The sequence below is a fragment of the Equus przewalskii genome, chromosome 7, assembly GCF_037783145.1.
Source record: "Equus przewalskii isolate Varuska chromosome 7, EquPr2, whole genome shotgun sequence".
NCBI classification, from domain to species: domain Eukaryota; kingdom Metazoa; phylum Chordata; class Mammalia; order Perissodactyla; family Equidae; genus Equus; species Equus przewalskii.
In genome coordinates this window covers 17,557,935-17,584,272 of record NC_091837.1, presented here as the reverse complement: position 1 = coordinate 17,584,272, position 26,338 = coordinate 17,557,935, and the positions used below count along the sequence as shown (strand labels likewise).

The following is a 26,338-nucleotide window of genomic DNA, read 5'->3' as shown; positions in this document are numbered from 1 at the left end:
AATTAGAAAGAATTGTGTTTATAAAGTCTGAACAAACTGCTTGATAGAGAAATGAGAGACTAAATGTGTTCAGCTCTGAAGAAAAGGGACACTAGCTCCTCCTGGCCTTTACCAAAAGGCGTCCTTAGGTGACTGAGGACCTCAGTGGGTGTGTCAGAGGACCAATCCTCTCGACGTGCAGTGGTCCCATAGGGAACTCCACTCTCATTCACGGTAATTAATTACAGCCTCATCCGGGGACACGCACATAAGGGCTGGTCACCCAGCGCTCCGAGCCCCTACAGCAGTGTTAGACTGCCAGAGGGAGAAACTGAGGCACCTAAGAGAGCGTTTATGACCTTTCTATAGGGAGTAACACTCATAAGCAGCACATTTTCTGACCCATTACACTGTCCTTAGAAGTTGTTCCGACTTTATAACAAAACAAAATTAAAAGAGAAGTGGGAAATCGAGCTTCTAAAACAGCTCAATCAGTTCCTGAATGGGCAGCCTCTCTGAACTCCAGTGGGTTTCATGCTGTGACTGCAATTGCTTAACAAAGGGGGATCCCAAGCCAGATTGCTAAGGCAAGGTGAAAGAAAAGAAAGAAAGAGAAAGAGAGAGAGAGAGAAAGAGAAAAGAAAGAAAGAGAGGAAGGAAAAAGCTGGGAAAACAAGTTTTTCCACCGCAATCTGCTATGAGAACACCTAACTCAGAAATCTAAGGAAAATCTTTGTTGCAGCTGTCTGTTGTATGTGTGTGTCTCTATGTATGTTACAAATGTGTGGTATTTTACCTCCGGATGGTACAATTTCTAAAGAGCTCTAGTCCATTGACTTAAAGTAAGTGCTTACAAAAAGTTTTTCTAAATAGACCTAACCCAAATGTCTTTCAAGTTAACATGATATAGATTAATCTTTGGTTAATGAAAGTTTCAGTTTGTTGGTTTGATGTTAAAAAAAACTCCTCAAGAGTTGTTGGTATTTGAATATGATGCAGACATGCAGCCTGGGTTTACGAGTCAAATAAGCTCACGTTGCCTGTTAGAAATTTCTCAGCAAAATAATAGCTTTAAATGATAACTAATTTTGTCTAATATCTCATAAAGTTTTTGCGGGTAATTTAAACATCACCAGTGGGAGCAAATGATTTGGATATAAATGAAATAAGAGTTTATAGATAAACTTTTAGCAATAATTATAGTTAATGGCATGTGTATTTAAAATAACTTCCAAAATCTTTTCGGTAACTTGAAATTTTGAAGTTTTTCTAGGTTAACTTAAGTGATAAAGATTCGTTAAGTATCTAGATCATCTTTAAATAACATAGAGAAATAGACATTAATTACTAAAGGTAATTTTATCTACTTTTGGCTTCTTATTGCAGAGATGCTAAAAGTGTTTGGGTCTTTTACTGTAAAGTGGTGCATTTCTAGAAATTATGAAGAGTGTTTAGAATGTTGGTATAAAAGACAATTAGTAATTGCTTACCTTTTTTAGTGTTTACTAGGGTCTACTAAAAGTTAAAGAGTTCTAATATATGTGATTAAAGCTACTAGAAATTAACAAGGAAAACATTTATATTTGAGGAAAGTAAGGTGTAAGTTTTCAGTAAAGAAGGTATAAAGAATGGAAATATTTTATTTGTTTGGTTAAGAAAGATAAATTTGTCCTAAAGTACTAGGAGGGAAAAAGAAAGACTAGACAAATTCTGAATGTAAAAGAAAGTTATAGAAGGTTTGTGAAAGAAATTCTGAAAAGAGTTTTGTACACGGTCAAACTGGCTAAGATTGAAATGAATCTAATTAAGTAAATGGGTTTTAATATGAAAAAGTAAACTGGTGCAAAAGTTAGAATTTGGCTTTTTCTCTTAAAGGGATAATTTTCTGAAACTATTAGTCTGCTCTTGATAAAGAGGCTATAAAAGGTTTTTCCTTCTAAGTTGACCTAAAGGACAGAAGAACTATGTTTTGTTGAGATAATTTCCTCTGTGCAAAAAGACAAAGGTGTCTCTATTAAGGTTTTTTTTGCTGTTTCTGTTGTCACTTTGGTTAAACATTACTATGAAACATTGTTTCAGTGACCCTTATTTCACGATGACAAGATCAGCAACCCCTTGATCTTGTTTAAATCAGTGTCTTAAAACTTTTTGATATTTTTGACAAGCTTCTCCCTCAAAAAAAAAAAAATTCAAATCCTGCACAAAGGCTTGATCCGGATGAAGGAAGAGAATTTCTCTGAAGACTTTCAGAGGGCCCCTGGGACTTCTCAAAGAAATTTGTTCTCTCTTCCTATAAAGGAGGGGATACTAATTAGGCTTGTTTGGTATGCTAAATTGCATGGGAAGCATTGTCAAGTAAATGATAATAAACCTTAGGTTATATTGTGTAGGTAAATATTATTCACTATTTTAACCCTGTTGGCTTCCAACATCACAAGCGGAGAAGACCACGACTGCGTTCTATTGTGTAATTTTGTTTACAAATGGGTCTTACTTAAACAATAAGCAAGGACGTTATCAAGCTGGATATGGTGTCCAGCCTCAAATGCCTGCTACTTTCTGTTAACTCTGCTAACCCAGTAAAAGATTTCCTTCTACAGGCTCAAGAAATCGCTATGGAAGAAAAAATAATAATAATAATCAATATATATAGGTTGCAACAAAAGGGAAAACAATACTTTGGGAAACTTTTTCCCACAGTGGCTCATATGGCCTCTACTTGTGCTATATGCCCAAAGTATAATCCAGAGAAGCCACTCTATGAGTCACAAGGCCACTTTCCCTTCCTAAGGGACCGTTTGAGGTATGACAATTGGACTTTGTCCAAATGCCACCATCTCAAGGATAAATATATCTTGTAATGATCTGTATGTTCTCACATTGTGTTGAGGTTTCTCCTTGCAGAAGAGTGATGGCTTTAGGTAAATTATTATTGAAAAGGATAATTCCTGTTTGAGGCATTCCTACCGAGTTACACAGTGACTAGGGAACTCATTAAATCTATTAGTAATATTTGGCCAATAATGCAGCATTTCCACTGCTCTTACCATCCTCCATCCTCAGGATTGGTGGAAAGAACTAACAGACACAACCAAAACTTAATTGGCAAAGCTTTCAGAAGCATTTACTCTCTCACAGCCAAAAGCTCTTGTGCTCGTGCTCCTTAACCTTAGATCTACACTTTTTGTAAACATCACCTGTCTCCTTTTGAAATAATAAAACAGCCTATGCAATTAGATAAAAAAATATATGAACCAACTTTGCTTAAGGGATATATTAAATTGTTGTCATGGTCTTATTGAGACGCTTAAAAGAAATGAAAGATTGGTAGCTCATTCTTACACAGAGAACTCAGAACTCATGGATCATGGACTATAACCAGGAGAATTTATTTATTGAAAGAGACATCAAATAAAAGACTCCATACAGCCCAGTTGGAAAGGACCCACACCAGGAGGAGAAGAAGACAGCATCTGTTGTAGACAGCTGTCCCGAGACTCCGGACTAGGCCTGCATTCCCAACCTTCTATCTCCTCACTTAAACCTTTGTTATGCTTAAACTGTGTACCTATTTTACAATTTGTTTGGAATACTATCATACTTAAAGGGATTAATTTGGAACAGACTGGTGTTGAAAGCCAGGCATTTATCGAGTGACTCCTGATGGAACTCAATGGTTATGTGGAACAAATCCCTGGCCTTGGTACCACCTGGATGGCTAAGACACTGCACCCTGAGTTACCTTTAAAAGCAGGGAAGGAGTCAGGCTGCATTAAAACCTGTTGCCAATCTCCCTCTCTTTAAGGCCAGATGGACTCGTTCAGTGTTCACCGCTATGGCTATATTTGCAGCTATATTTGCTCCTTGTTTGGGGCTAAAAGATGTCAATATTACATATGGAAGCTCTGACTAAATTTCCTCAAGAAGCCCTTAATGATAGTCAAGGAGGAACAACCTTATTAAAGACTGAAATGTCTTTAATGAGAAGGGCTGTCCTTCAAAACAGAATGGCTTTAGATATTCTTACTGCATCCCACGGTGGTACACAATCATTCAGACTGGATGCTGTGCTTTTATGCGTGATGAGTCTTCCAATGTGTCATCTCTGCTAAAGCACGTGAAAGAACAGGTGAATGCCTTATGCGATCCTACACCCAATTTGATGTGTTTGGTTGGCTCTCTTTCAGTATCGGTTCTCTTTTTCCATCCCGAATGCAATTCCTATTTCTACTACTTCTTGGAATTCTTGTACTAGTCATAATGTTCAAACTAACTGTTGTTTTCTTTACTCAGTGTTGTAAGACTGGCATACAAACTAGAATAATGGTTGCGTGGTGACTCCAGATGGTTGATCTATCTTACAACCCTGGACAAATTTCCTTTTCTGATAAAGACTATGCCTAAGAAGTCATTTTAAACTAATGTTTTCAAAGATGTTGAACTATTATCATCGTTACTATACTTGTTCTATGATCATATACAATGTAAATGTGAAGAGTCATAGAAAAGTACATATACAATGTTTGTGCAACAATCTAAAATTAATTAAAAATTACATAACCTACGAAATGCTCTGTGAATATATATACCTCTATGCTTGTCCACTATTTCCCCCCAGTGTGGACAACTGGGCAAATCAATGAGATAAAAGCCTGGCACCGAGGGACATGATGGACCCAGGGCAGGTAGCAACCACCCTGGCACCGAGGGACAATATTTTGATCATCAATGCTTTCTATCAAAAGCTTATAGATCAAAAGAGGAAAATGACAAATAGAAATGGCAAGCAATAGGACATATTGGAGTATATGAGGAAGCCATTTGGTGTAAACCTAATTCGGCCTGACTTTGTTTTTCCAAAAGGGCCTGACATGACCATTGAGCATGCATTGTACATCTGCTTTAAACATTTCCTATGGCAAGAACAAATGCCCTTAAGATAAAGGTGCAACTTCCCCCCACATTGCCATTTCCTTAAGGATAAGCATCTCTTCCTAGGCTAGGAACTGATTGCTGTGCTCACCTTTGACCACCCAGCTCACCTGTGACCACCCAGCTCGAGACAACAGACCTGCCACCCTGCTGCGTCCACCGAGACAGCAGACCTACCTGCTGTGTCCAACAATCGCTGTGCCGACAGAGCAGTCACGTGACTGTTATAAAAGGGACATTTCAATCCTATGTGAAACATCCTCTTTGGGGGTGTATAACCACTCTGTGCACCCGACTTCTTCGGTGCCCTTTCTTCCTTTGGGATGAAAGGCCCCAGGCCATGGTCCTCACATTTTAGCTCAGAATAAAGTCACCCAAATTTTCATTTATAGATTGGTTATGGATTATTTTCGTCAACAGCCGTGACTGGGAACATGACCATGTCATAAATGGGAGGTTACTAAAGAATTCTGAACCCTCGACACGATAGTGTTTGGAGATAGGAAAAGCAATCGTCATTCAAAGTCTTCTCTAATGTCCCCCAAATTCAACACCTAGATATGAAAATTTCCATTAAGAGTTCTGTTACTTTAAGAGAAGGAGCAGGAAATTCTGACACGCCAGGACTCTATAACGCAGACTGTCCAACTGCTGCCCGCTCCGGTTTTCCTTCACTCGGTGCAACCTCTTTTCCTAAGTTCACTAAAGCACTGGCTTTAGCCCCTTCCACTCCTCAGAAAACCTGCCATCACTGGCCTCAGTTTTTTTTGCACAGCCAAACAGGAAGTAAACTTCCTATGGAAACATGAGCCCACTTTAAACTTAAAAATAAAACAAAGAATCCTTGAAAGGAGAACCGCTGTGACAAAAACCTAAACTATATGGTGTCAGCTTAGCAGTCAGGCGGCAGCGAAACGCCCCGGGGCAGGCTGGGAGGTTGGAGGCTGTGTTTGGGGGGTTACACTCGGTTCAACTGCTGTGCATAACTTGAAGGTGGAGTCACTGGCACTGTAGCTAGTCTAGGGGAGTAGCTGATAAGGGACAGAAGGTAGTGTGTGTTGGTTGCTCTTTGCTGCTGACAGCAGGGCATGATGAGAAAGAGATGTTCAGGCAAAAATGTGCTGGTTTGAGACCTGAAACCGAAGAGTCAGAAATCCTAGGCTTCCTATGCTAGAAAGGGCAATGGCTTCTGTGCATCCACAGCAAGAGATAAGGAGGGAATCAGTTAGAGCAATGAAGGCCGGTGAAAATGTTCCATGCAACAGAGACTCGGCATTGCCTACTTACTGTCAGATTAAGGCAACCACCACTAAGTCGGGGGGAAGAGACAGGCATGGGGCAGAGAAGCAAGGAAGTAAAGCAGGCTGGAAAGTTCTGGAAAAGAACTTTGGGTGTGATTACTGGCACAGACAGGCTAGCAGGCTGCTGAGTTTTTGAGGGAATCATGGGCAGAGGAATCACAAGCTTGTTGTAAAAATCAATAGTCTTGCTCTGGCCCCCAAACCTGCACCAGGCCGGAAGGGGACTGACTGTGAGAGCCGCACAGCTCCTGGGGAGGACGCACCCCCAACACCCACTTGTGACAGACCAGGAAGCAGTGGACCCAGAGCGCAGGATCCGGGAACAATGGAGGAGGGACTCCTCCCAGAGGGCAGAATCCCGCCATCTCCTCCGCTGGTGGCTTCTGCTGCGTCTCATTCTTTCTTTTTCCAGGTGGGAGTTTTTACTGCAGTGGTCCTGTCCCTGCTTCACCAGTGAATGGGAATCGGGGGGATGTGACAAGGGTGGGGGGTCGGATAACTCTTTTAGTTCATGGGGGCCTGTCCTCAAGGAGCCACGTGGACTGATGGAGAGGACAGCAGCCCTCAGAGAACAACTGAACTCTGGGCGGGACGGGGGAAGTGGGGCGGAGAGGCTCAGGGCACAGACAAGGCAGAGCTCCCAGACCTTTCCTTTTCCTCCTGGGCACCCTGGAGGCCATTTCCCAGCCTCCTCTGGAGTTAAGCTGTGAGTCGGTGACTTGAGATCTAGCTACCGAGGCGGACGTAAGGGACTACAGTTTTTCCTGTGAGGTCTCCTCCTTCCCTCCCATGCCACCTGTGGAGAAGACTCTGGGTGTAAGACAGCAGCACGACCTGTAAGGAGTAAGCCCCCTGCCTGGTGGCCGTGCTGCGGCAGGAGCAAGCAGTACCTTTCTGGACTGAGCCACTGACACTGGCGACATCTGTCACCACAGCCAGCCCACTTCACACAGGCTGCCTCCCGGGGAAGGGGGCATGTCCCGCACAGGAAGAGCACCCCCTGAGCAGACTGAGACTGGACCGCAGCGCTAGCCACATTAGTGTCCTCCGCATTCCCACCCTCCCTCGAGGCACGAGTGCAAGGGCTAAGTGCCGCTCCCAGTCTCAGCTCCCGGAGCACCCCCAGCTGCCCCTCCACGCTCACTCCCCTCCAGGCTGGGTGGAGGGAGATAGCCCCAGGGTGCTCCTGGAAGCCACAGGCTGAAGACAGTGAGGCTGGGTCACCCGCTGCCCGAGGGCCACCCCACCAACCCATTCCCCTCCCCAGTGTTACGTAAGCAAGAAAGTTCTTTTGTGATGGAGCCATCATATATTTTTGGGTCTATTTATTACAGAACTAGCATTACCCTAATACAATCATTGCTAAATGGCCATAATACATTTATTCTATAATTGCACATAATTTTATTCACCAAAGGAATGTCCTTTTCTTCTAAGGTTCTAAATTTCCAGAACTGAAATGTTAGAGGTTAGAGTCGCCGCCAAGGCAAAGGGTAAGAACATCGCGAGGTAGTTGCTGAAGTGGTCGGTCGTGCGGGTGTCAAGGGCTGGGGGTCGGGGGTCAGACACCTGGTGCGCGGCTGGGTCCCCACCTCTGGGCGGTGTGCTCCTCCGTTGGCCGGCCGATCCCATAGCAGGGCTCAGCAAGCGAGGGCCCACGGGCCAAATCCAGCCTGCGGCCTGTTTTCGTCCAGCCCTCCAGCTAAGAGTGTTTTGTGTGGAAGAATATGTGACAGAGACCGCACAAACATTATGTGGCCTGCGAAAATACTCACTGCCTGGCCCCGCCCTGTGGGGCTGCTGTGGGGGTTATGGACAGCTGAGGCCCGTGCATGGCTCAGGGTTAAGCAGACAATACAAAGTCACACATGCAACACAGCTACGAATGTCTGCCAAAATCAACTGTCACGCAGCCAAATCCTGCTTTTCGTCTAGGTGAGCACTCTCTCCTTCCTTCCAAAAATCAAATGAAAATCATGAAGAGCTACATTCTGATTCTTATGGCCACAAGACTTTTGAATTAAAAAGTTGCTGGTAGTCCAATTTCACTTACTTGGAATATGGACTAAGGAGAAGAAATATTTCTCCTTTATAGCAAAGGGCCCTAGTGTGGCAGAGGAAAGCCTCAAACATGAAAGCTGGACTCCGTTTAACATGTGAAGAAAGACCGAGACATTTTAAAATTAGAACAAGACTCGAAGGAGATATTAGAAAACATAAAATTGATTCAGCAACAGTATTGATGCTGGTTTTCGTGATAAAACAATTTTGCCGTGTAAATGCACTTCTAGTGGAGATCTGTTATGAGGTTCAGGCAGAGACAACATAAAGCTGGCCTTTCAAAATCCGATCAGATGGAGAATGTTCTCCAATGAGACGCTTGGCCAAACTGGTCAGATGATAATGTAGAGTCCGGGACATAAGTGATGTCTCACTGAGACAGCATTTCCCAGAGCTCATCTGCAAACCCTGGCGCTCGGGGATGCTGTGTGTGTGTGTGTGTGTGTGTGTGTGTGTGTGCGCGCGCGCGCGCGCCAGGGGAGGGAGGTTCTAGGGCCTGAGAAGTTAGGAAGACACGGCACACTGCTCTCCTCCTGGAAGAATGTGCACAACTGCACATTAACAGTTCTGAGAAACGCCGCGGTGTGGGAAACTGGTGCCTAGCTTAGCCCAGAATATCTCCTCTCCACCGTCTGTGGTGGCATCACGGAGAACTGGCGCCCTGGAGGACCCGTGCAGCCGTCAGGCCATCGTCAGGACGCACTGCGACCCTGGGCTTCCCTCACAGCACTCACAGTTCCCATTTCACAGCACGCATTTGAACAGAATGAAAGAGCTGCGGCCTCTGCGTCATAACCAGATACTCCCAAGGTTACCAGCAAGCTTAGAACATGAGCGCTTGGGGGAAATCCTAGTAGCAAGGTCCCTGTCACTCACCAACGTTAAGAAAGATTCGGTAGCAGATTTGTGCCCATTTTGATGAGAAGAGGAGTGGGGACATCCCGCTGTTGCCAGGCTGGACTTTCTGTTCTGGAACGAAATCGGGCAGGCCATTTGTGTGGTTTCTCTGGGTAAGTTCCATTTATTAATCATTGTACAAAAAAATCTTGGCATTCATTTGAAGAGAAAAGAAGTTATTATATCCAAATATTTAATATTTTAACATTGTGAAAGTTCTTCTTTTATAACAGGGCTTTTTAAAATGGAGAAAACTTTTGGAAAAATTTTAAAAAGAAACATGATTTATTAGAGTACAGGATTCAAAACACGTTTTTAGAAAAATATAAAGTGCCCAAATACCAACTTACACAGGTGACACCGGCTTCCTGGAGCCAAATGAAGCATTCATGAAGAAACACACTTAAAAACAGTCTAGATACATATGTACACAGGGTCAGCAAAGGTCAACCATCTCTCTTGGCTGTGATGTTACTCTAAGGAAAAAGGAAACCAAACCAGAAAACCGACAGTTATAACTCTCAGCATGCTCCACGGTTTCCGAGCAATGCATCTCCCGAGCACGAGCCCCATGTGACCTAACTTCCACCTTCGCACGGGAGTAGTGTAAAGCCCCACCTCGGGTGGGCTGGGCGCCGGGAGGGGGCAAGTCCAGATCACCCGACTGTGGCTCTGACTGCCGAGGAACACGGACCCTGGGCCACAGCTAATTCAGGCTGGAAGGAGCCCCTGGCCAAATCCCCGTCTCTTTCTAATAACTTCTTAATAGCTGTCACTTGCTATTAAGTGGTCTCAGGTGGCTTCCCCAGACCTCAGTCATCCCAGGGTTTCCGAGGGCTGAACAAGAGGCAGTCAGCAAACATGGTGTGAAAATACTGCATGCAAATGAAGACAGGTGGCGAGGCGCGACTGGGCCACAGCCCGAAAGCCTTTCACTAGAGCACAGGGCTGCTTCTAGACTGAGAGAGCCGAGTAACTAGGTCCTGACTCCAGAAGGTCGTTCCTACTGGTTAACTACAAGATGAGCTCGCCAGAGAAGTGGCAGGTCTAGAAGGGTGCGTGTTCCAGAGCGGCACAGAGTCGGGCCCTTCACACCCAGTTACCAAGAACATGGCAGAGAAGCCAGTGAGTGTGAACCGGAAGTCAGCCCCGGGGGCTCAGGAACCGGCTTCCTCCTGCTCATGTTTCACGGCAATGGCTACTGAGGGGCAGGTCACACTCACGTCTCCTTTCCCACTGACCCAACACTCTCAAAATTAAAGATGTTTCATTGGTTCTACCGTGCCATATTCGAAAAGGTTTTGAAGTGATTCTAAGGAATGACAGGGGACATGAAACCTCCTCTTTTCTTTTCAAAATTTTAAGGTTCATTATTTCTTCTTTTTTCTGATTAGAAAAGTGAAACTCATTTTTAGGTCTTTGGAGACCATGGAGTATGGTTTCTAAAGGCAAACCTTTTAACATCAGATTGTACTTCTTCTTATAAAGAGAACCCATCACTAATTTAAGATCTACTCATGATACTGGATTTTAAAAAAGTACTTATTTTAAAGAGAACAGTAGATGAATGTGGGAAAATCCACTCACAAAAATCATTATTATGCATTTTCTCAAATAATGTTATGTAATAAAATAGAAGACTAATGATTCGTTAAGATACAAGCATAAATCCAGAGAGGAATATGGAAGGGAAACCGTGTCATTCTCCCAATTCAAATAAAGAAAAAGATAAACATGTGAAATCTGCTTTAAAAATTAGAAAAAAATAAATTCACATGATTTTGATTACCATTAGTTTGTTAATGTCTCCATCTGCAAGACACTGCCACATCTCCTACAGCGTCACCTTCGAATAAGCAACTCGATTCAGGGTAAAATGACACACAGTTCTGACTTAGGCCCACACATGTCCCACAGAGAAATCAGGAAGAAATTAATGCAAACAACCCCATCTGTCCAGCAAATGAAATGCTCTGAGACAAATGCAGACAGACACAATGGCAAGTGAATAAAAAGAATGATAAGAGTGTCGACAGTGAGACCTCATGAAGACAGAATGTCACAAACTGTCACCACAGGACAAGCATACAAGCCATGCCACTGAACACAGTGCCTTTCAAGTGAATTCACTAGTGTACGCGGAGAGCGACATCGTCTTTGCAGCTGGGGGAGGGCACGCGCCGTTTAAACTTGGGAGGAGGCAGCCAGCACTACTGGTCCAGTGGCTTTCCTGGTGGTGTGAGTCCAGAGGGGTCCGTAGAGACGTCTTCTTCCGGAACCTGTTCTCTTGGAAGATAGCAGCAGCAGCAAAGGTCCAAGGTCCCCGACCAGACTTTACTCCACATCCTCTTTCTTCGCACTGTAAATGTTCTGTACTGTTTCATAGACAGACTCCAGATCCTCTGGGTATCGAATTTCCAGCTCTGCGTTCGGGATGTAGTGGGTGCCAGTAAACTCTGAGAAATAGCGTCCGACATCGGGGTGCGAGATTTCTTGAGGCTCCACATTATATTCCAAGTTTTCTGTTGATAAAGAGGCACATGGACATTCTTGTTAAAACGGACATTTCTGCAGCATCTTTTATCCAGAGAACTTCCAATTACCCCTTTGAGTGGCATTTCTGAGGTGGGGACAAAAGGAAAGACAGAAGATGTTTATGGGAATTTGGAGGAGGCGACAGGAAAAAGGCAGCGAGTGGCAATCAGGGGCCGGAGGGATGGTGGCATGGGGTCCCCAACAGCTCCACACTGAACAGAAGTATTTTCCTATTCTCTGAGCAAGATGTTTTGGTTCCAGCAAAACTCCAGCAGTCTCTTGGGGATTGGCAAGCTGGAGACTCAGCGTGTTCCTGTGCGTGATCTGGCACACAGCCAAACGTATGGGACTAGGGTATCCTAGCCCGCTCATCTTTCGCCCATGCCTGAGCTTCTGGAGCCTCCACACATTTGGTTACAACTCTCACACCTGCATCCTTCTTGTCTACTGATGTGAGTCCCTCCTACACAGATCACTCTCTACCCGCCTTCCTTTGAGTGTGGCTGCGTACGTCCAGAGGTGAGCCAGCCATTCACAGGGCAGTTGTGGGATCCAGTGGGAGGAACGGAAAAGTGGCTCGCACCACTAGGCTCTAAATGGATATGGGTTACACGACATTTGTATAATCGCTTAGGAAAACCATACTACCTCCTCTCCTTGCTCTCTAACTTGCCACTAGAGAAAGAAATAAAAGATAAGATTCCTTTAAAGTGGAATGATAAAAAAAAAATGTGACAATACATATGAGGTATTTTAAAGGCTGAAATCCCTTTAGATGGCTTCTCTCTAAAAAACTATTTGAAAAATGGCTCCTTCATGGCCCCAATGAATGGATGACATCTTGTGTGCCCTTCCTTACTGGCCACAGAGGCCGGGCCCTAGACTGGGTGTGGGCCCTCGAACCAGGAGAAGCCAAGCCATGTACCCCAGGATCTGGCACCAGAAAGCAGCTGGGCCAGGCAGATGCTCCCCAGTCTGACTGTGTTCCAGTCTCAGTTCCCATCAATACGCAGCCATATGTTGCCCAGCCTATCACTTGAATCAGCCCACGGGAGTCTGCGCGAGCCTAGCCAGCAGGCTAACACCAACAGCGCAGGAGGTTCTCTCAAACAGCCTGGGTAAGCATCCTAAAATACAAATTCAGGACACTCGGTCCCCTCCACCCAGAGGCCCTGCATCCTCAGAGTACACAGGATAAACGCGAGCATCTTTCTGAATACCTTTTTAACTGATATTTGTCTTTCAGGAGACAGGGAAAGAGTTGCATAATTTAACCTGTAACTTTTTTTCCCCACAAGATAGGAGAATTTAAAGACATTTTGTGCTAGTAGTTGTTTTAGGCTGTTTCTTCAGACTGCGGTTAAGGGATATATCAATTTGAGAATCAGTACTTCTGAGGAAATCACATACAAATCACAAGCAAAGATGAATGTTCAGAGATTATCTTAGCATCATTTATAATAGCAAAAATGTAGAGGCTAGTCTCAATATCCAGCTGCAGGTCACTGTGTAAAGGGCACTGTGTAAAGGGCACTGTCAAGGGCAAGGAACTGCCGCATCAGGAGGCTGAGGGAGGGCGGGCTCCTGCCGAAGGTGCTCTGCAGAAACGGGAGCTGCGGTCTCTCGAAAAGCACACTTGACAGTCTGCTCACTCCGATTCTCTCTACCGTCACCACTGCATCTCTGCAGGTGACTTTACTTTCTTCTTTATGTTTGACATTTTTCTAATGCTGTAATCAGAAACACCAATAAATGTAAAAAAAGAACACTTGAATGTTCCAAAATGCCACCCGCTGAGAAAAGGCCCCTCCTGCCCACATGCCCTGCCACCCGTCTCCATGGACCAAAGCAGCACGGGTGACCCTCCTCGGGGAGGCTGAGCGGGACGTAACCACAGCCTGTGCCTTGCCCAGGTCACTGCTGAGGGCCTCACACCTGGGTTTTCTCGCAGAGGTATGCAGAACTAGCGAAGGTGAAAGACTCTGGGAGTGCCACCAGGAGACTGAAGTCCCTTTGCTCGGAAGGGACCGCTGTCACCTGGCCTGGGCAGGAAGGAAAGAGAGAGTTCAGGGAAAATTCCAGTGGGTGAGTGAGAACAAGTGCTTTGCTCCCAGTGTGTCCAGAGCAGTGGTGCTCACCCGGGGGCTATTTTGCCTCTGCTGGGCCATTCGGCAACGTCTGAAGACAGTTTTGGTTATCACAAGCGGGAGCTGCTACTGGTATGGAGTGGGCAGAAGCCAGGGGTGCTGTTACAGAATGCACAGGACAGCCCTCACCACAGAGAACTGTCTAGACCAAAATGCCGACTGTGCCTGCTCCACAGAAACTCACACACGTTTTAGCATTGTTCCCCCCCGCCCCCATGTATTATCAAACAGCACACCTTGGTGTCGCCTAATACTTAGGTTCTGAGTGTTGGGAAGAGGACAGAAAGGTAGCAGTCGGGTTATTATCACGGATCTGGAAGGACAAGCTGACCCTCAGCTGCTGCACAGGATTCTGAACGTGGGCCCCACACACGCAGCCTGAAGAGTGCAATGTGCAGAATATCGGAAAGCACGTAAAGGGTAAGTAGTCCAGAGGCTGCTCACAGCCCTGCTCCTGGCTGTGACAGAGCAACGCGGACCAGATTCAGTGCATTGACCTGCCTACGCTTCCAGCAAAACGGCAAATTTTTTTAAGGAGAAAACAAGATAATGAAGCTGGCGATACATACATTAGGAGGGGGAAATAAATACCAATCCACTAAATACGGCTTAAGAAAATTTACTTGAAGAAGAACAAAAAAATCTAAGTGAGACAAAACTTAATCATTCAACAGGACTACTTAAAAGTCCTGGAAAAATCTCGAGAAGTCTTTCTGGTTCCCTTGAAATTTTCAGAGAAATGTATCTGCTTATTTTAAAATTTCAGCTACCCCAAAATATATGCATAAATTCCCGAAAAACCATGGAAACTGCACGAGGAGTCCTCGTGGGCACCGGTCCTGTCCTGGTCCCTGCCCCGCCTCCCTCCCGAGAGGAAACCACCGTCAGCGGGAGTGGACCCTTCCAGTCCCTGTTCTACGAACACACACAGAGTAGCTAAACCCAACTACAGATACTTAAAGAAAATCGGCATTGTTTTATGTGTATCTACTTATACCAAATATACCATAAGCATTTACCTGCAACTGGTTTATTTCATTGCAGCTGAATATTCCATAGTTTGGATATACCCCAGTCTACCAGGCAAGCCCTTACGAATGACGCGGTGTGGCTATTATAACAAGGGGACCACAGGCCCTATGTGTGAGCGTGTCTCTAGTGGGGAGACCCAGGCGTGGAACAGCCAGGTCAGAGAAGGAGCACTTGAGATTTTTACAATTTAAAAGACAGAGCCAGACGGCCCTCTGAAATGGCTGAACATTTACACTCCACCCAACGTAGGAAATCTCACACACGTGCCAGCATGTGAAGACTGCCATGGACTCTGTGTGTGTGTGTGTGTGTGTGTGTGTGTCGGAAACCTTAGCTTGGAAGTGTAGGACAAATTATGGGAGAGGAGACTAACATGTGGTGAGGGCACTGCATGCACCAAGCATTCTACAAGGTGCCCCATCACTACAGACAGAACATATGCAAGAATTAGATCTTCGCATTGCAGTTGAATTCCTGGCCTTCCGATGCGGGCAGCTGACCTGAATTCAGAGCATCTGTGAAATTCATTTTCCGTAGTAGCAAAGTAGGGAGGATGGGGAGACAGGAGTTGCTCCTCTCCTACCTGTGCCAAGAAAGCATAACAGCATGCCCCCTAGTGGGAAGAAAAATTATAAATACACAAGATGCTGTATATCCCATTAGGATTTAGGTGAACTCTAACATAATGAAGGAAAAATTCTCTCTTAATTGTGCAGATTAAAATTACGTGAAGATGTCATGTATGTATGTGGCCTATAATTCACTCTTGAACTCTCTGTGGAGAGCTAATAATTAGAAAAGCATTCATTAATGGGTTCTACCCAGGTTACTAGGATCACCAGAGCTAAAAGTCAGAAATTTAGATCAAGAAAAAGTTTAAAAACAAATAACAATGCAAATAAACTAACCCAGAAATGCTCAAAAACATAAGTATTTTTAATATTTAGCCTCTCAAGGTCTCCCAGCAGCTAAATATGAGCTAGTTTGAGCATGAAATTGTCCCAAATTATCATAACACAGTGACTAAGTAAAAACCCAGGAGTCTATGGGAGAAGGGGGAAGGAGAGAGGGGGAGAGAGGAAGACAGCGGAGAAGGAGGGAGGAATGCTCTTGTTTGCAGAAGTAGAGGGAACAGAGCAGCAGTGGCAGTGGGACACAGCACACCATGGGCCTCTGGACGAGACGCAAGGTGAGGCGCACAGCAGCCGACAGTAAGTACTCCGTCAAAACATCAGCCCGAGCTAGTCAGGCCGCAGGCAGACCTGCCAGTTTACACACAACACACAGGTAAGGACACGGCAAGACAAACCCAGAACGTTCGACGATTTACAAGACAACTGGGCTGGACTCTTTAAAAAGTCAAAGACCTGTGAAAAAGAGAAAAAACAAGATGAAGAATGAGAAACTGCTCTTTAATAAGAGACTAGGGGACACAAGAACCAAATGCAAGGCACGCCTCCTGGTTAGACCAGGATCTAAAAGCAAACAAACAAACAAACAGCTGTAAAAGTTATGCTTGAGACCACTGGGAAATTTGAATACTGACCGAATATCAGACATTACGAAATAATTTCTGTTTGTTAGCTGTGATGATGCAGCTGTGGTAATGCAAAGAAACGTCCTTACTCTTAGAAGAAGCATGATTAAGCACTTAGGTCATGACGTCTGCAATATTCTTTCAAATGGTTCAGCAAAAAACAAAAATCTCTTTTCACAGATGAAACAGATATGGTGAATGCTACCTGCTGAATGTAGTGGTGGGTATACAGGGTATTCACTGTCTGAAAGTGCTCTTAATCCAAAATTGCAAAACACCACACGTTACATGCACTCACCTCATGGTTCTGAACTTCTGTTTACAAGCATCTCTCTCTCTCAGACAGGGATTCCCTCCCTCCAGCCGAATGGGAGCACTTAGGCGTTGTCTGGAATGACCCAGGGGGCTAGGGATCCCTCAGTGAACAGGGCAGACTCGGTTCTGCACTCAGGGAGCTCAGGATGGAGCGAGGCAGCCAGGCCGTCCGAGAGGAAGTCCTGGACGTGAGGGCGCAGGGACTCAGAGGGCAGGGTGCTCAGGGAGTGCGGGGCAGGGACAGACGGCCCAGTGTGGGGGTAGAGGGGGAAGGGTGGGGTGAGAACAGCGTCTTGAAGGAAGTGACGTTAAACGTGAAGCAGGACCTGAAGCATGCAAGGCAGGAGGAAACAGCCTGTTTGTGAGGGACAGCCACCTGTGAGAATGGCGATCTCAAGAAACATCGAGGCTTGATCCGGCTGGAGTATGACAGGGATGGGAACAGAGGAGTTGTGGGAGAGGGTCTAGATTACCTCTGGGCCACGCAAAGGAGTCTGGTCTGCTACTAAGACACTCCTGACAGGTAGTTTAAGCCACAAATGACCTGGTCCAAAGTGCACGCTGGAAAGATCCTTTAGCTGTTGCTGAGGAAAACGCCCTATGCAGGGGTTAGTCTGGAGGCAGGTACCAGTCAGGAAGCTGGCGCAACATAGGCAAGAGATAGTTATGGCACAGAGAGGAGGGCGACAGGAATGGAGATAAGTAGATGGAAACACGAGGGACGCGTTCAGGAGACAGAAACAATGTGATGTGTCGACTGACTTGATGTATGATGAGGGGCGGGACAGAGAAGTAAGAGATGGTGCCCAGGTGGCAATACTTGAGGAGATGGGAAAAGCAGGTTGGGGTGGGTACAAGGGAGGGGCAAGACGAGTTCAGCTGGCAACACTGCTGAGCGCCTCCAAGTGCAGATGCCTAGGGGGCTGCTGGAGAGGTGGGCATGGGCCCAGAGAGGAGCAGGGGATGGAAACGAGGCTTTGAGATTATGGCACCAGCATATCAACAGTCACCGAGGCCACAAGACCTGAGAGGGCCCCGGGGAGCCCCACGTCACGTCAGGTCCTTCTGCAGGGAGCTACGAGGACGCGCCTCTCCATGTCCACACCCCTGCTGCCAAGCACCCGGCTGGCACCCAACAGACGCCCAGAAACACTGACTGAGGCCAACAGAACCGCTGGCGGACAAAGACGGACAGCTACCGTGTGGCATACCAGCGCTTCAGTTCCAAGAATTTTCTACGGGTCTCAGAATTTAAAATTAAAAAAGGTAATTTGCTAACATTACCCACAATCACTTAGTTCAATCTCAACTTTAAGAGCATAAAGCTGACAACAAGATAAAATTTTTTTACAAAGTCATTGCAATATTATGACTCTAAAACTTACATTGCACTTTTATGTAAGATACGATTAGAGACAAATTCCTGAATCTTCACCATAGACACTGGACAAATTCACAACACCTAAAACCAAATACCCAGTTCCACCTATTCTAAAAAGCCCATTTTTAAGTTAATATAAATGTTTCCAGGAACTCAAATACTAAATACAGAAAGTCTTAATATCAACCCTACATAATGGGCAATGGATGAATGCCCACGGTGAAGCCATCGACACCGGCCCACAGTGCTGACGACCGTCCCCTTCACTCCTGTGACACACGCTATGAGGTGGACTGTGAAACGTGCAGAGTGATGAGTGGGGGTGCAAATGGTCCATGAACCATTCTATAATTTCCAAACCATTTGTTGGTTTCTAGAAACCGTCAGTATGGTTTTTTATTTGACACAGCTTCAAAGCTAAGTGAAAGCACCGTCAGCGCCTTCACTGGAGGCGGCACCTATCACGCCCTCTTGTAATCTCTCACTGCAGCGTGACCTGTCGTCTCCAGGAGCAGAACTCCCGGCAATGTATACGATCCTCTCTCAGCTTCTGATAAGTTACCAATAGTTAACGTGAAACTTTTTCTAGTCTTTCTGATACTTCTGAGACTTTTACACACCCAGTATTTCTGTGATTGCATTTCCCCTGACACAACCTTGAGCAGGGTCAAACCTGAGGCTGTGGGTCAGACACAGAAAGGCGCAGCACGATGGTCAAGGATGTGGCTCTGTGCCAAGCCACCCGGGTTCCGATTCACCCTGAGGTTAGAATTGAAGCACTCCATGTGCTGCAGACTGCTCGTGTATAAAATGAGGCGGACGACGGCGATCGTGTTCTCCAACGGAAGTCACGCACATCAGAACGCTGCCCGAGGCCAAGCAGCATACACCAGTGTTCATGTTCATTTTTATCAATACAGTGCATGCTGTGAAAGCCCTGACAGGCAGGCCTGCAACAGATGCATCCCGCAGAATGGAGGGACTGAGAAAGGGGAGACCCGCCCTCAGGGCATCTGTCTCTAACCTGCCCCCACAGGCTCCATCTGTCTCCGCCCCACGAGTGCCCTGGGCTAGCCCCAAACACCTACCAAGCACCAGCTGACCCTCCCAGGTGCTCCTGGAGCTGGTGCTGTGGACTGCAGTCCCCACAGTGGCCACTCGAGGGCGTCTCTGCGAGAGCACAGCTGGCTGCCAGTCTCAGGAGGCCAGTGGGTGCTAGGGTGGCTCCCCCAAGTGTCCATTCAATGCCCTCCAGTTCAGGCAGGCAGTACGGGCAGGGCACAAGCTGACCCTCCTTGCCTGGAGGGAGCCAATGGCAGGGCCTGGGAAGTAGGATTGATGGGAATTTGATTGGCAAAGGCAATGCCCAATCAGAAGAGAGGTCAGCAACAGCACTGGAATAGGGTCCTGGCTGTGGTGGTGACTGACAGGGAGACGCTGTGGCGGTGACTATTTAACTCATGGGATGCCCACACCAGAGCACACCCACCACGTTTAGCTGACTATCGGCCCTGAGGAGGTGAGTCACGGGACAAGTGCCACTTATGAAAAAACTGATGACCTGTGCCCACAGTATCTGAGTGCTCAAATGAGTTCTTAAAATACGCCCGGGTGTCATTAAAAGTACAGACAGCACTAGCTACTCACCTTGGGCTGCATATCTACAAGAACCATCCTCCACCAGGACATTATAGAAAGGCTGATGGTGGCCATGAGGCAGGCTGTGGACGTTCATGTTTCGAATCCATTCATGTCCCATCATGCAGGTGGGGTCCCAACCATAGATCACACAGTTGTAGCCATACCTAATTAACACAAGAACACGGCAAATCAACTCCTGGGACCCTGTCTCGGCAACTCTGAAAAGTATAGACAACGGGTTGGCCCCTCTTAAGTCCACAGTTCTACAAATTTACCTGCTTTTACCCCATGTTGAACCATTTTTCAGGACACTCCCGCCCCTCTTTATAAACTCGTCTTATCAGTACAGCACTTCTCTTGGAAAAGAATAAGCTTTCAACAAAGAGTGATGGGACAAAAATGGTTATCCAAGCGGAAAAAGCTATCAGGACCCAGGCCTGACAATACACAAATCAGTTCTTAGAACTAAGACCTAGATGTAAAATGCAGACCTTAAAAAATATCTTCATGACTTGAGATGAGGAAAGATTTCTTAAAGAAGACACTAAAAATACAGTCCGTAAAGGGAGAGACTGATCAATGACAGCATTGAGACCCTGACTCAGACAGACTATAAAAAAAATACAGGACAACTGGGGAAATGCGAACACTGACCAGATATTTGATGAGGTTAAGGAATTGTTTATTTTTTCTTAGCTATGACAACAGGATGATGAACGTATCTTTAAAAAGAGAGCACCCTTACCTTTTAGAGACAGACAGAAATAGCTGTGGATGAAATGACATCTGGCATTGCTTCCAGGGAGGAGGAGGAGGACATGGGGGTGGAGCTGAGACGAGGACTGCCCTCGTATGATGACTGTTGAAGCTGGTTATGGGAACATCGCCTGGTTCCTTACACTCATCTCTCTGCTCTTATATATGTTTGAAATTTCCATAACACAGTTAAAAAAAAAGAATGAAAAACACTAGCCAAAAACTGGGAAAAGAGGGGCTGGCCCAGTGGCACAGCAGTTAAGTTCGCATGTTCTGCTTGAGAGGCCTGGGGATCGCTGGTTCGGATCCCAGGTGCGGACATGGCACCACTTGGCACGCCATGCTGTGGTAGGTGTCCCACATATAAAGTAGGAGAAGATAGGTAGGGATGTTAGCTCAGGGCCAGTCTTCCTCAGCAAAAAGAGGAGGACTGGCAGTAGTTAGCTCAAGGCTAATCTTCCTCAAAAAAAAAAAAGTCAAAACAAAACAAAAACTGGGAAAAGAGAGTTGCAACTTATCTGCACATAGAGACTAGTATACAGAATAAAGAACTATTCACATCAATAAGAAAGCCTAATAACTCAATGGAAAAATAAGCAAAACACTTGACGAGGTGCTTAGTAAAAGAAAACTTGCATGGCTGGTAAACTCAATCTGTGTAGTAATCAGGGAAATGCAAATTAAAACCATGACAAGATACCATTTGCCATTTCCTACATCAGTGCATTTTTAAAGGTCTGGCAATGACACAAGTTGGCGAGAACAGGAGCTCTGGGCTCCGAGCCTGCTGGTGGGATGTGAGTCAGTGCATTCGCCTTTCAGGTGGTGTAGTTTTGCCCAGTAAAGCGACCGAGAGCATACCCTACAATCCAGGAAATCCCTACCCACATCTCACATTCAAGGAGGGCGAGGTTAAAAGAAGAGAGTAAGGACAAGGAAGGGTCAGGGTCAAAACTGCCTTTAGTGGAGCTGTTTGAAAATGGAGTCAGAGCTGCCTTTCCAGAAAAACTGGCTTGCTGTCTTGAGGCTTGGACTGGCCCACACCTTTGGACTGGTCCACAACGGCAACTGTTTTACAGGCAATTATCTGAGAAGTCAGCAGGAGAATGGATGTCCTGATCACACAGACTGAGGATGGTGGACTTTCCACAGACGGAATCAACGGGCAGTCAGTTTAGCCAGGACTAGCTCCACGCCTCCAACGCCAGTTAAAATTCTTTGTAACACAATCTTCCTTCCTTGCCTTTAAAAGCCCCTGACTTACTCTTCAGTGGGACACTACTGAATCTGTGTTCCCCAAACTGCAATACTTTGATCCCAAATAAATGCTCTGCCTCTTAAACTGGTTTCTGTCTGTCAACAGGTTGACAGAAGAAATGAGAGAAAACTCTTTGCTCATAGTTGCTCCATCTTCCCACACAGAGAAGGGTCAGACGTCTAAAGGTCACTAAAAACATCAGACCATCTCCCAGCTAGGAAAGCAAGTTCCTTCTTAGAAAACAGGAAGGGTAAAGGTACAGATGCTGGTCCTTCCTGCAGGGGCACCAGTCGCTGCATCCAGGAGGTCCCCTTCAGGCGTGTCACTGCCGCTCCCGAGAATCGCTGCTCACAGGCACGTGTGTCCTCTGCGGCCACGTGTGGCTGGCCGGCCGCCGTGGGGCACTCACCTCTTATGCTTCATAATGAGCCCGATGGAGTAGCAGACGTCCCTGTGCTTCTCGTGGGAGCGGAGCTTCACCTCCACACCCACCTCCTCCTTCTTGCGCTCAATGTGCTCTAACGTGTGCTGCACCAGATAGCCCACCGCCCCGTGCTGCCCGGGGTCTAGGGTTTGGATGTGCTGGAGGATGTCAAGCACCTTCAAGACAAGACAGAAAGACTAGGAGATAATATTTTCATTTAGGCCTTTTCTTTTTCCTCGCACAGGATTTAGACCTACATAACCTGACAAAGGACGGCCAGGCGGGGCGTGCTGACAGCTGGGTCTCCGTGACCGGCGGGCTCTCCCAGTCAGCATGTATGGCACCCAGAGTTGGCTGGCGACTCACTTCTCATACTGGGAACTGGCCCCAGACAGCCAAGTGAAGCCGGCGTGAACGTAAGGAATGTTTAGAAACACAGTGGACTGGAAGAAGCATGAGGTCAGGAGGCAAGGGTCTGCCTTCTACGGGCACGTTAGATTGGGTGAACTCTAAAAGGTTCTAACATTCTTGGTCAGTGTGGGGACTCAATTTTTTATACACAGAAAGGAAAAATTTTAACCTGCCACTCACGAATTGGGAGGAAAAATAAACGCTAAGCTGCTTCAATCGAGATCAAGAGGACGTCTGATAGAACTGCCTCAGAGCTGCCGAGATGGAAGGGGTCACAGAGAGGCCACCGGAACAATGCAAATTAGCTCAGTTACGATGTGACACTTGAACAAAGACGTGCATCAGGGTTCTGAAATCCTACTGGTCATTTCAATGATTTTAACTCACGATGGAATCCAGCATTCCACTGGGCAGGGACAGACCACATCTCTGTGGAATTTAAAGGACTAGGTGGTAGAAGCAGGACTGCCTGGCTCCAAGGTTACATTCTTTCTACTGTGCCTGGTGCGTCTACAGGAAAGTACAAGTTCAAATAAAGTTAAGATGCGCACACACAATTATTTGGCACCCATTATATTACAGCGTTTAGCAGGGGGTCTCCGACAGGCTTCTCCTTGGGAAACAGGACTGCCTCCTATTTACTGAGTCCCAAGGCAGAGCAACCTGGATTCTAGTCCCAGATCCATCAAACTCACTGTTTTTACCTTTGAATCAGTTTATTCACTTATCCAATGATGATTAATAACTGCCCTATTTCCTGATATATTTTGACCCAGTAAAAGTGTTGTGAAAACCACAGTTTTATGCAATGTGAGATATTATTATTCCAGAACCCAGTCTTGTGTTCCAGGCTGAGCTGTGCAGGCTCTCAATATGTACTGAACACTTACTCTCCACTGGTCACTGTGCCAAGCCTGGCACATTTTAAATTTCCTTTAATCCTCCCGACTTGAAGGGCAGCAGTATAGTCACTCAGTTTCCAGAGGAGGAAGCAGGTTTTGTGAAGGTAATTCACTCGCCCAGCCACGGGGTTATGAAGACGTGGAGAGAGGACGCGGACCCAGGGCCGATAAACCCTAGGTCCCACTCACTGTCATACCAAAGCGAGAGGAGGAGAATTTTAATGAACTGTTATGAAGAATGTCAAACACATGAAGAGGGACAGAACGGTATAACCCCAAGTACCCCAAACCCAGCTTCATCCTGCATCAGCTGGGAGCCGATCCTCATCCGCTCCCACCCGCAGTAGTGTAACTTTAACTGGGGGACACTAACATTTATCCTCAGTAGCCAAAAGCATCAGACTTAGCAGCAAGCTTCTGTTTACCAGGCTGTGTAACAGCCTTCCTCCTGCCCCTCTGCAGTTCCAATTAGCTACTTTTCACCACACTTCTGCTACATCCTACAGACACAGCTTCCCTCCCTTCCTAGCAGCCCCTCCCCACCAGAGAAGTGAAACACACATAACCTGGAATCTTCAAAGCCCCAAGGAAGTCTCAGACTCAGAGCAGCAGAGGAGATAAGGTTGAGGGATAATTAGTCCCTCCTTCTCCTGATGTGTCGGGGGCAGTGAAGGCAGAGGGCAGAACGGCTATGGTATGGTCATATGGGGCCGAGCGTGCTCCCAAAGGACCGTGCTGACAGCTGGGCACCAGGTCTCCAACCCAATGTCCAAACCTAGAACCCCAAGAGTCCACAACTTTCGGGGCGGAGATCTTCGAACAGGGGGTCTATCACCTATGATTGGCAGTTTTTTCTCTAAAGGGCCAGCATATATATTTTAGGCTTTGTGGGCCCTAGGGTCTCTGACTCAACCGCTCACCTCTGCCGCTGTAGCTGGAAAGCAGCCAGGGACAATAAGTAGGCAAACAGGCATGGCTGTAGGCCAATGAAGCCTGCATTGTCTGCGGCTCTTCCAGTTTCGGGGCTTCAGCTACGACATGCCGATGCCAGGAGCCCGTGCCAAATGTTCTAGGATGCGGCACTCGATGGCTCCAGGTCCTATCAAAGTCAGCATCCCCCAAACGGAACACTTTCTTTACCCCAAAACAGGTCTGTTCTCCAAATACCCACTGTTAACGTGGCCAGTCACCCTTTTGGGAAATCTGGATATCCTCTTTGAGCCTTCTCCCCCATTCATATCTAGTGAAGTTCTGTCATTTCTTAACCATTCATTCAAAAAGAGCTTGAAGCATCTACTGTGCGGCAGGAACTGTGCTGAGAGCAAGAGGACCAGCTACAGTGAAGCACAAAACAGATGTGGTCCTTGTCCTTACAGAGCACAGTCCAGTGAGACGGTTCAACGAGCAGCTACAACACACTTAAAAAAAGTTTTGTGAAAGGGCAAGCACAGGGCTGGCACGACGGAAGAAGCTGACCTCAGGCAGGGGTGCCAGGGAAGAGTTTCAGAGGCTCAGGTTTACGCTGACGACTCGGCAGAAGTCAGCCCAGAGACGGAGTCAAGGGACAGAGAGAGGGGTTCTAGGCAGAGATGCAGCACGTGCAAACGACTGACGCAAGAGAGCAGGGGCGAATGGAGGGTGTGGCTGTGGTGGCACAGAGTACAAGGAGGCTCAGGCCGGCAGGGCCAGACCACCAAGAACCTGGCAGGTCACACTGGAGAGAACACCTATCTTTAAGGCAATGGGGGAGCCACTCAGAGGGTTCTGAGCAGCGAAGACACACAACTGACATTGTATTACTCTGACTACAGTGTATAAGACGGTTCAAAGAGTCTAAGAGCAGAGGGAAGCAGGCCATGCAGGAGGCCTCCGCAATAATCTAGGAGACAGCCATGCCCAGATGTATGGTGGACACCTGGATAGGTCGGTCTGGAGCCCAGGGTCGACAGGAGATCAAGGACTCGGCAGCTATCAGCCTACAGACGATAACTGAACGAAGGGGATGAGGTGAGATTGCCTGGGGGAAAGGTGCAGATAAAGAGAAGTCCAGAAACTACCCTCCAGTGTGGAGCCTTTAAGGGAGAGACGGAGGACAGGAACTAGCACGATCCTGGGACCCAGGGGCCCAGAGTCAAAGGAACAGAGTGTGCTGAGTGGGGAGTGGCCCCCAGTGATCAAGACAAGGAAAGATAAGTATCTACTGGATCTGGCACAAGGAGAATGATTTAGCAAAAAGGGGTCACTGGCTTCCTTGGCAAGAGCAGCTCCCATGGAGGAGGGGTGGGAACGGATCCCTGTGTTCTGAGGAGTGCGTGGGCAGCGAGGCAGGTGGCCGTCGCAGTGTGGTCACACGCATGGCCAGCGAGTGGGGATCTTAGCTGTGCAGGGAGCAGAGAGATAAGGAGGGAGCCGCAGGGAAATGCCAGCAGGGCTGCCGTGGGAGGACTTTTTGTTTTTTTTTCCCAAAGATAGGAGAGACCTGCATATGTTTAATGCTGACAGCACACAGTAGAAAGAGAAAGCTGAAGACACAGGAGAAGAAATAAAGGAAAACAGTAGTCCGTGAAAAGGCAGGAGAGTGGGATCTAAGCACGGAGGAGTTTCTGCCTAGGAAACAGGAGGGACATCGTCTCCACCGAAATGTAGAGCTAGTGGGAAGGGATAACCACGGACCAGAATAAGGCTGCAGGCTTGGCAGCAGGAAGCAGAAAGTGCCTGTCTGCTGGCTTTTTCTGAAGCAATCCTGCCTTGGCCCACTGTCCCACGGAGTGCAGGGTGTGGCTGGGCTCGGGCACTAAACGGCCTGGGTTGAACTCCTGCGTAGGAGAC

General features: G+C 46.8%; 1 protein-coding gene across 15 annotated transcripts in view; it reads right to left on the bottom strand.

The window, feature by feature from the left end:
• Positions 1-7,522: 7,522 nt before the first annotated feature.
• The window catches only part of FBXO21 (F-box protein 21), a 40,523-nt gene continuing 21,707 nt past the window's right edge, over positions 7,523-26,338 (bottom strand). For 4 of the 15 annotated variants that reach the window (XM_070627148.1, XM_070627145.1, XM_070627151.1 and 1 more), the window contains 3 exons: positions 22,182-22,372; positions 19,765-19,922; positions 7,523-11,692 (listed from right to left, as the gene is read on the bottom strand). In XM_070627148.1, the coding sequence (XP_070483249.1) occupies positions 11,505-11,692; positions 19,765-19,922; positions 22,182-22,372 (537 nt within the window). In that variant the 3' untranslated portion in view covers positions 7,523-11,504. Of the gene's footprint in view, positions 11,791-19,764; positions 19,923-22,181; positions 22,394-26,338 lie in introns of all 15 variants that reach the window. The other 11 variants (XM_070627141.1, XM_070627139.1, XM_070627146.1 and 8 more) reach the window with 3 other exon arrangements.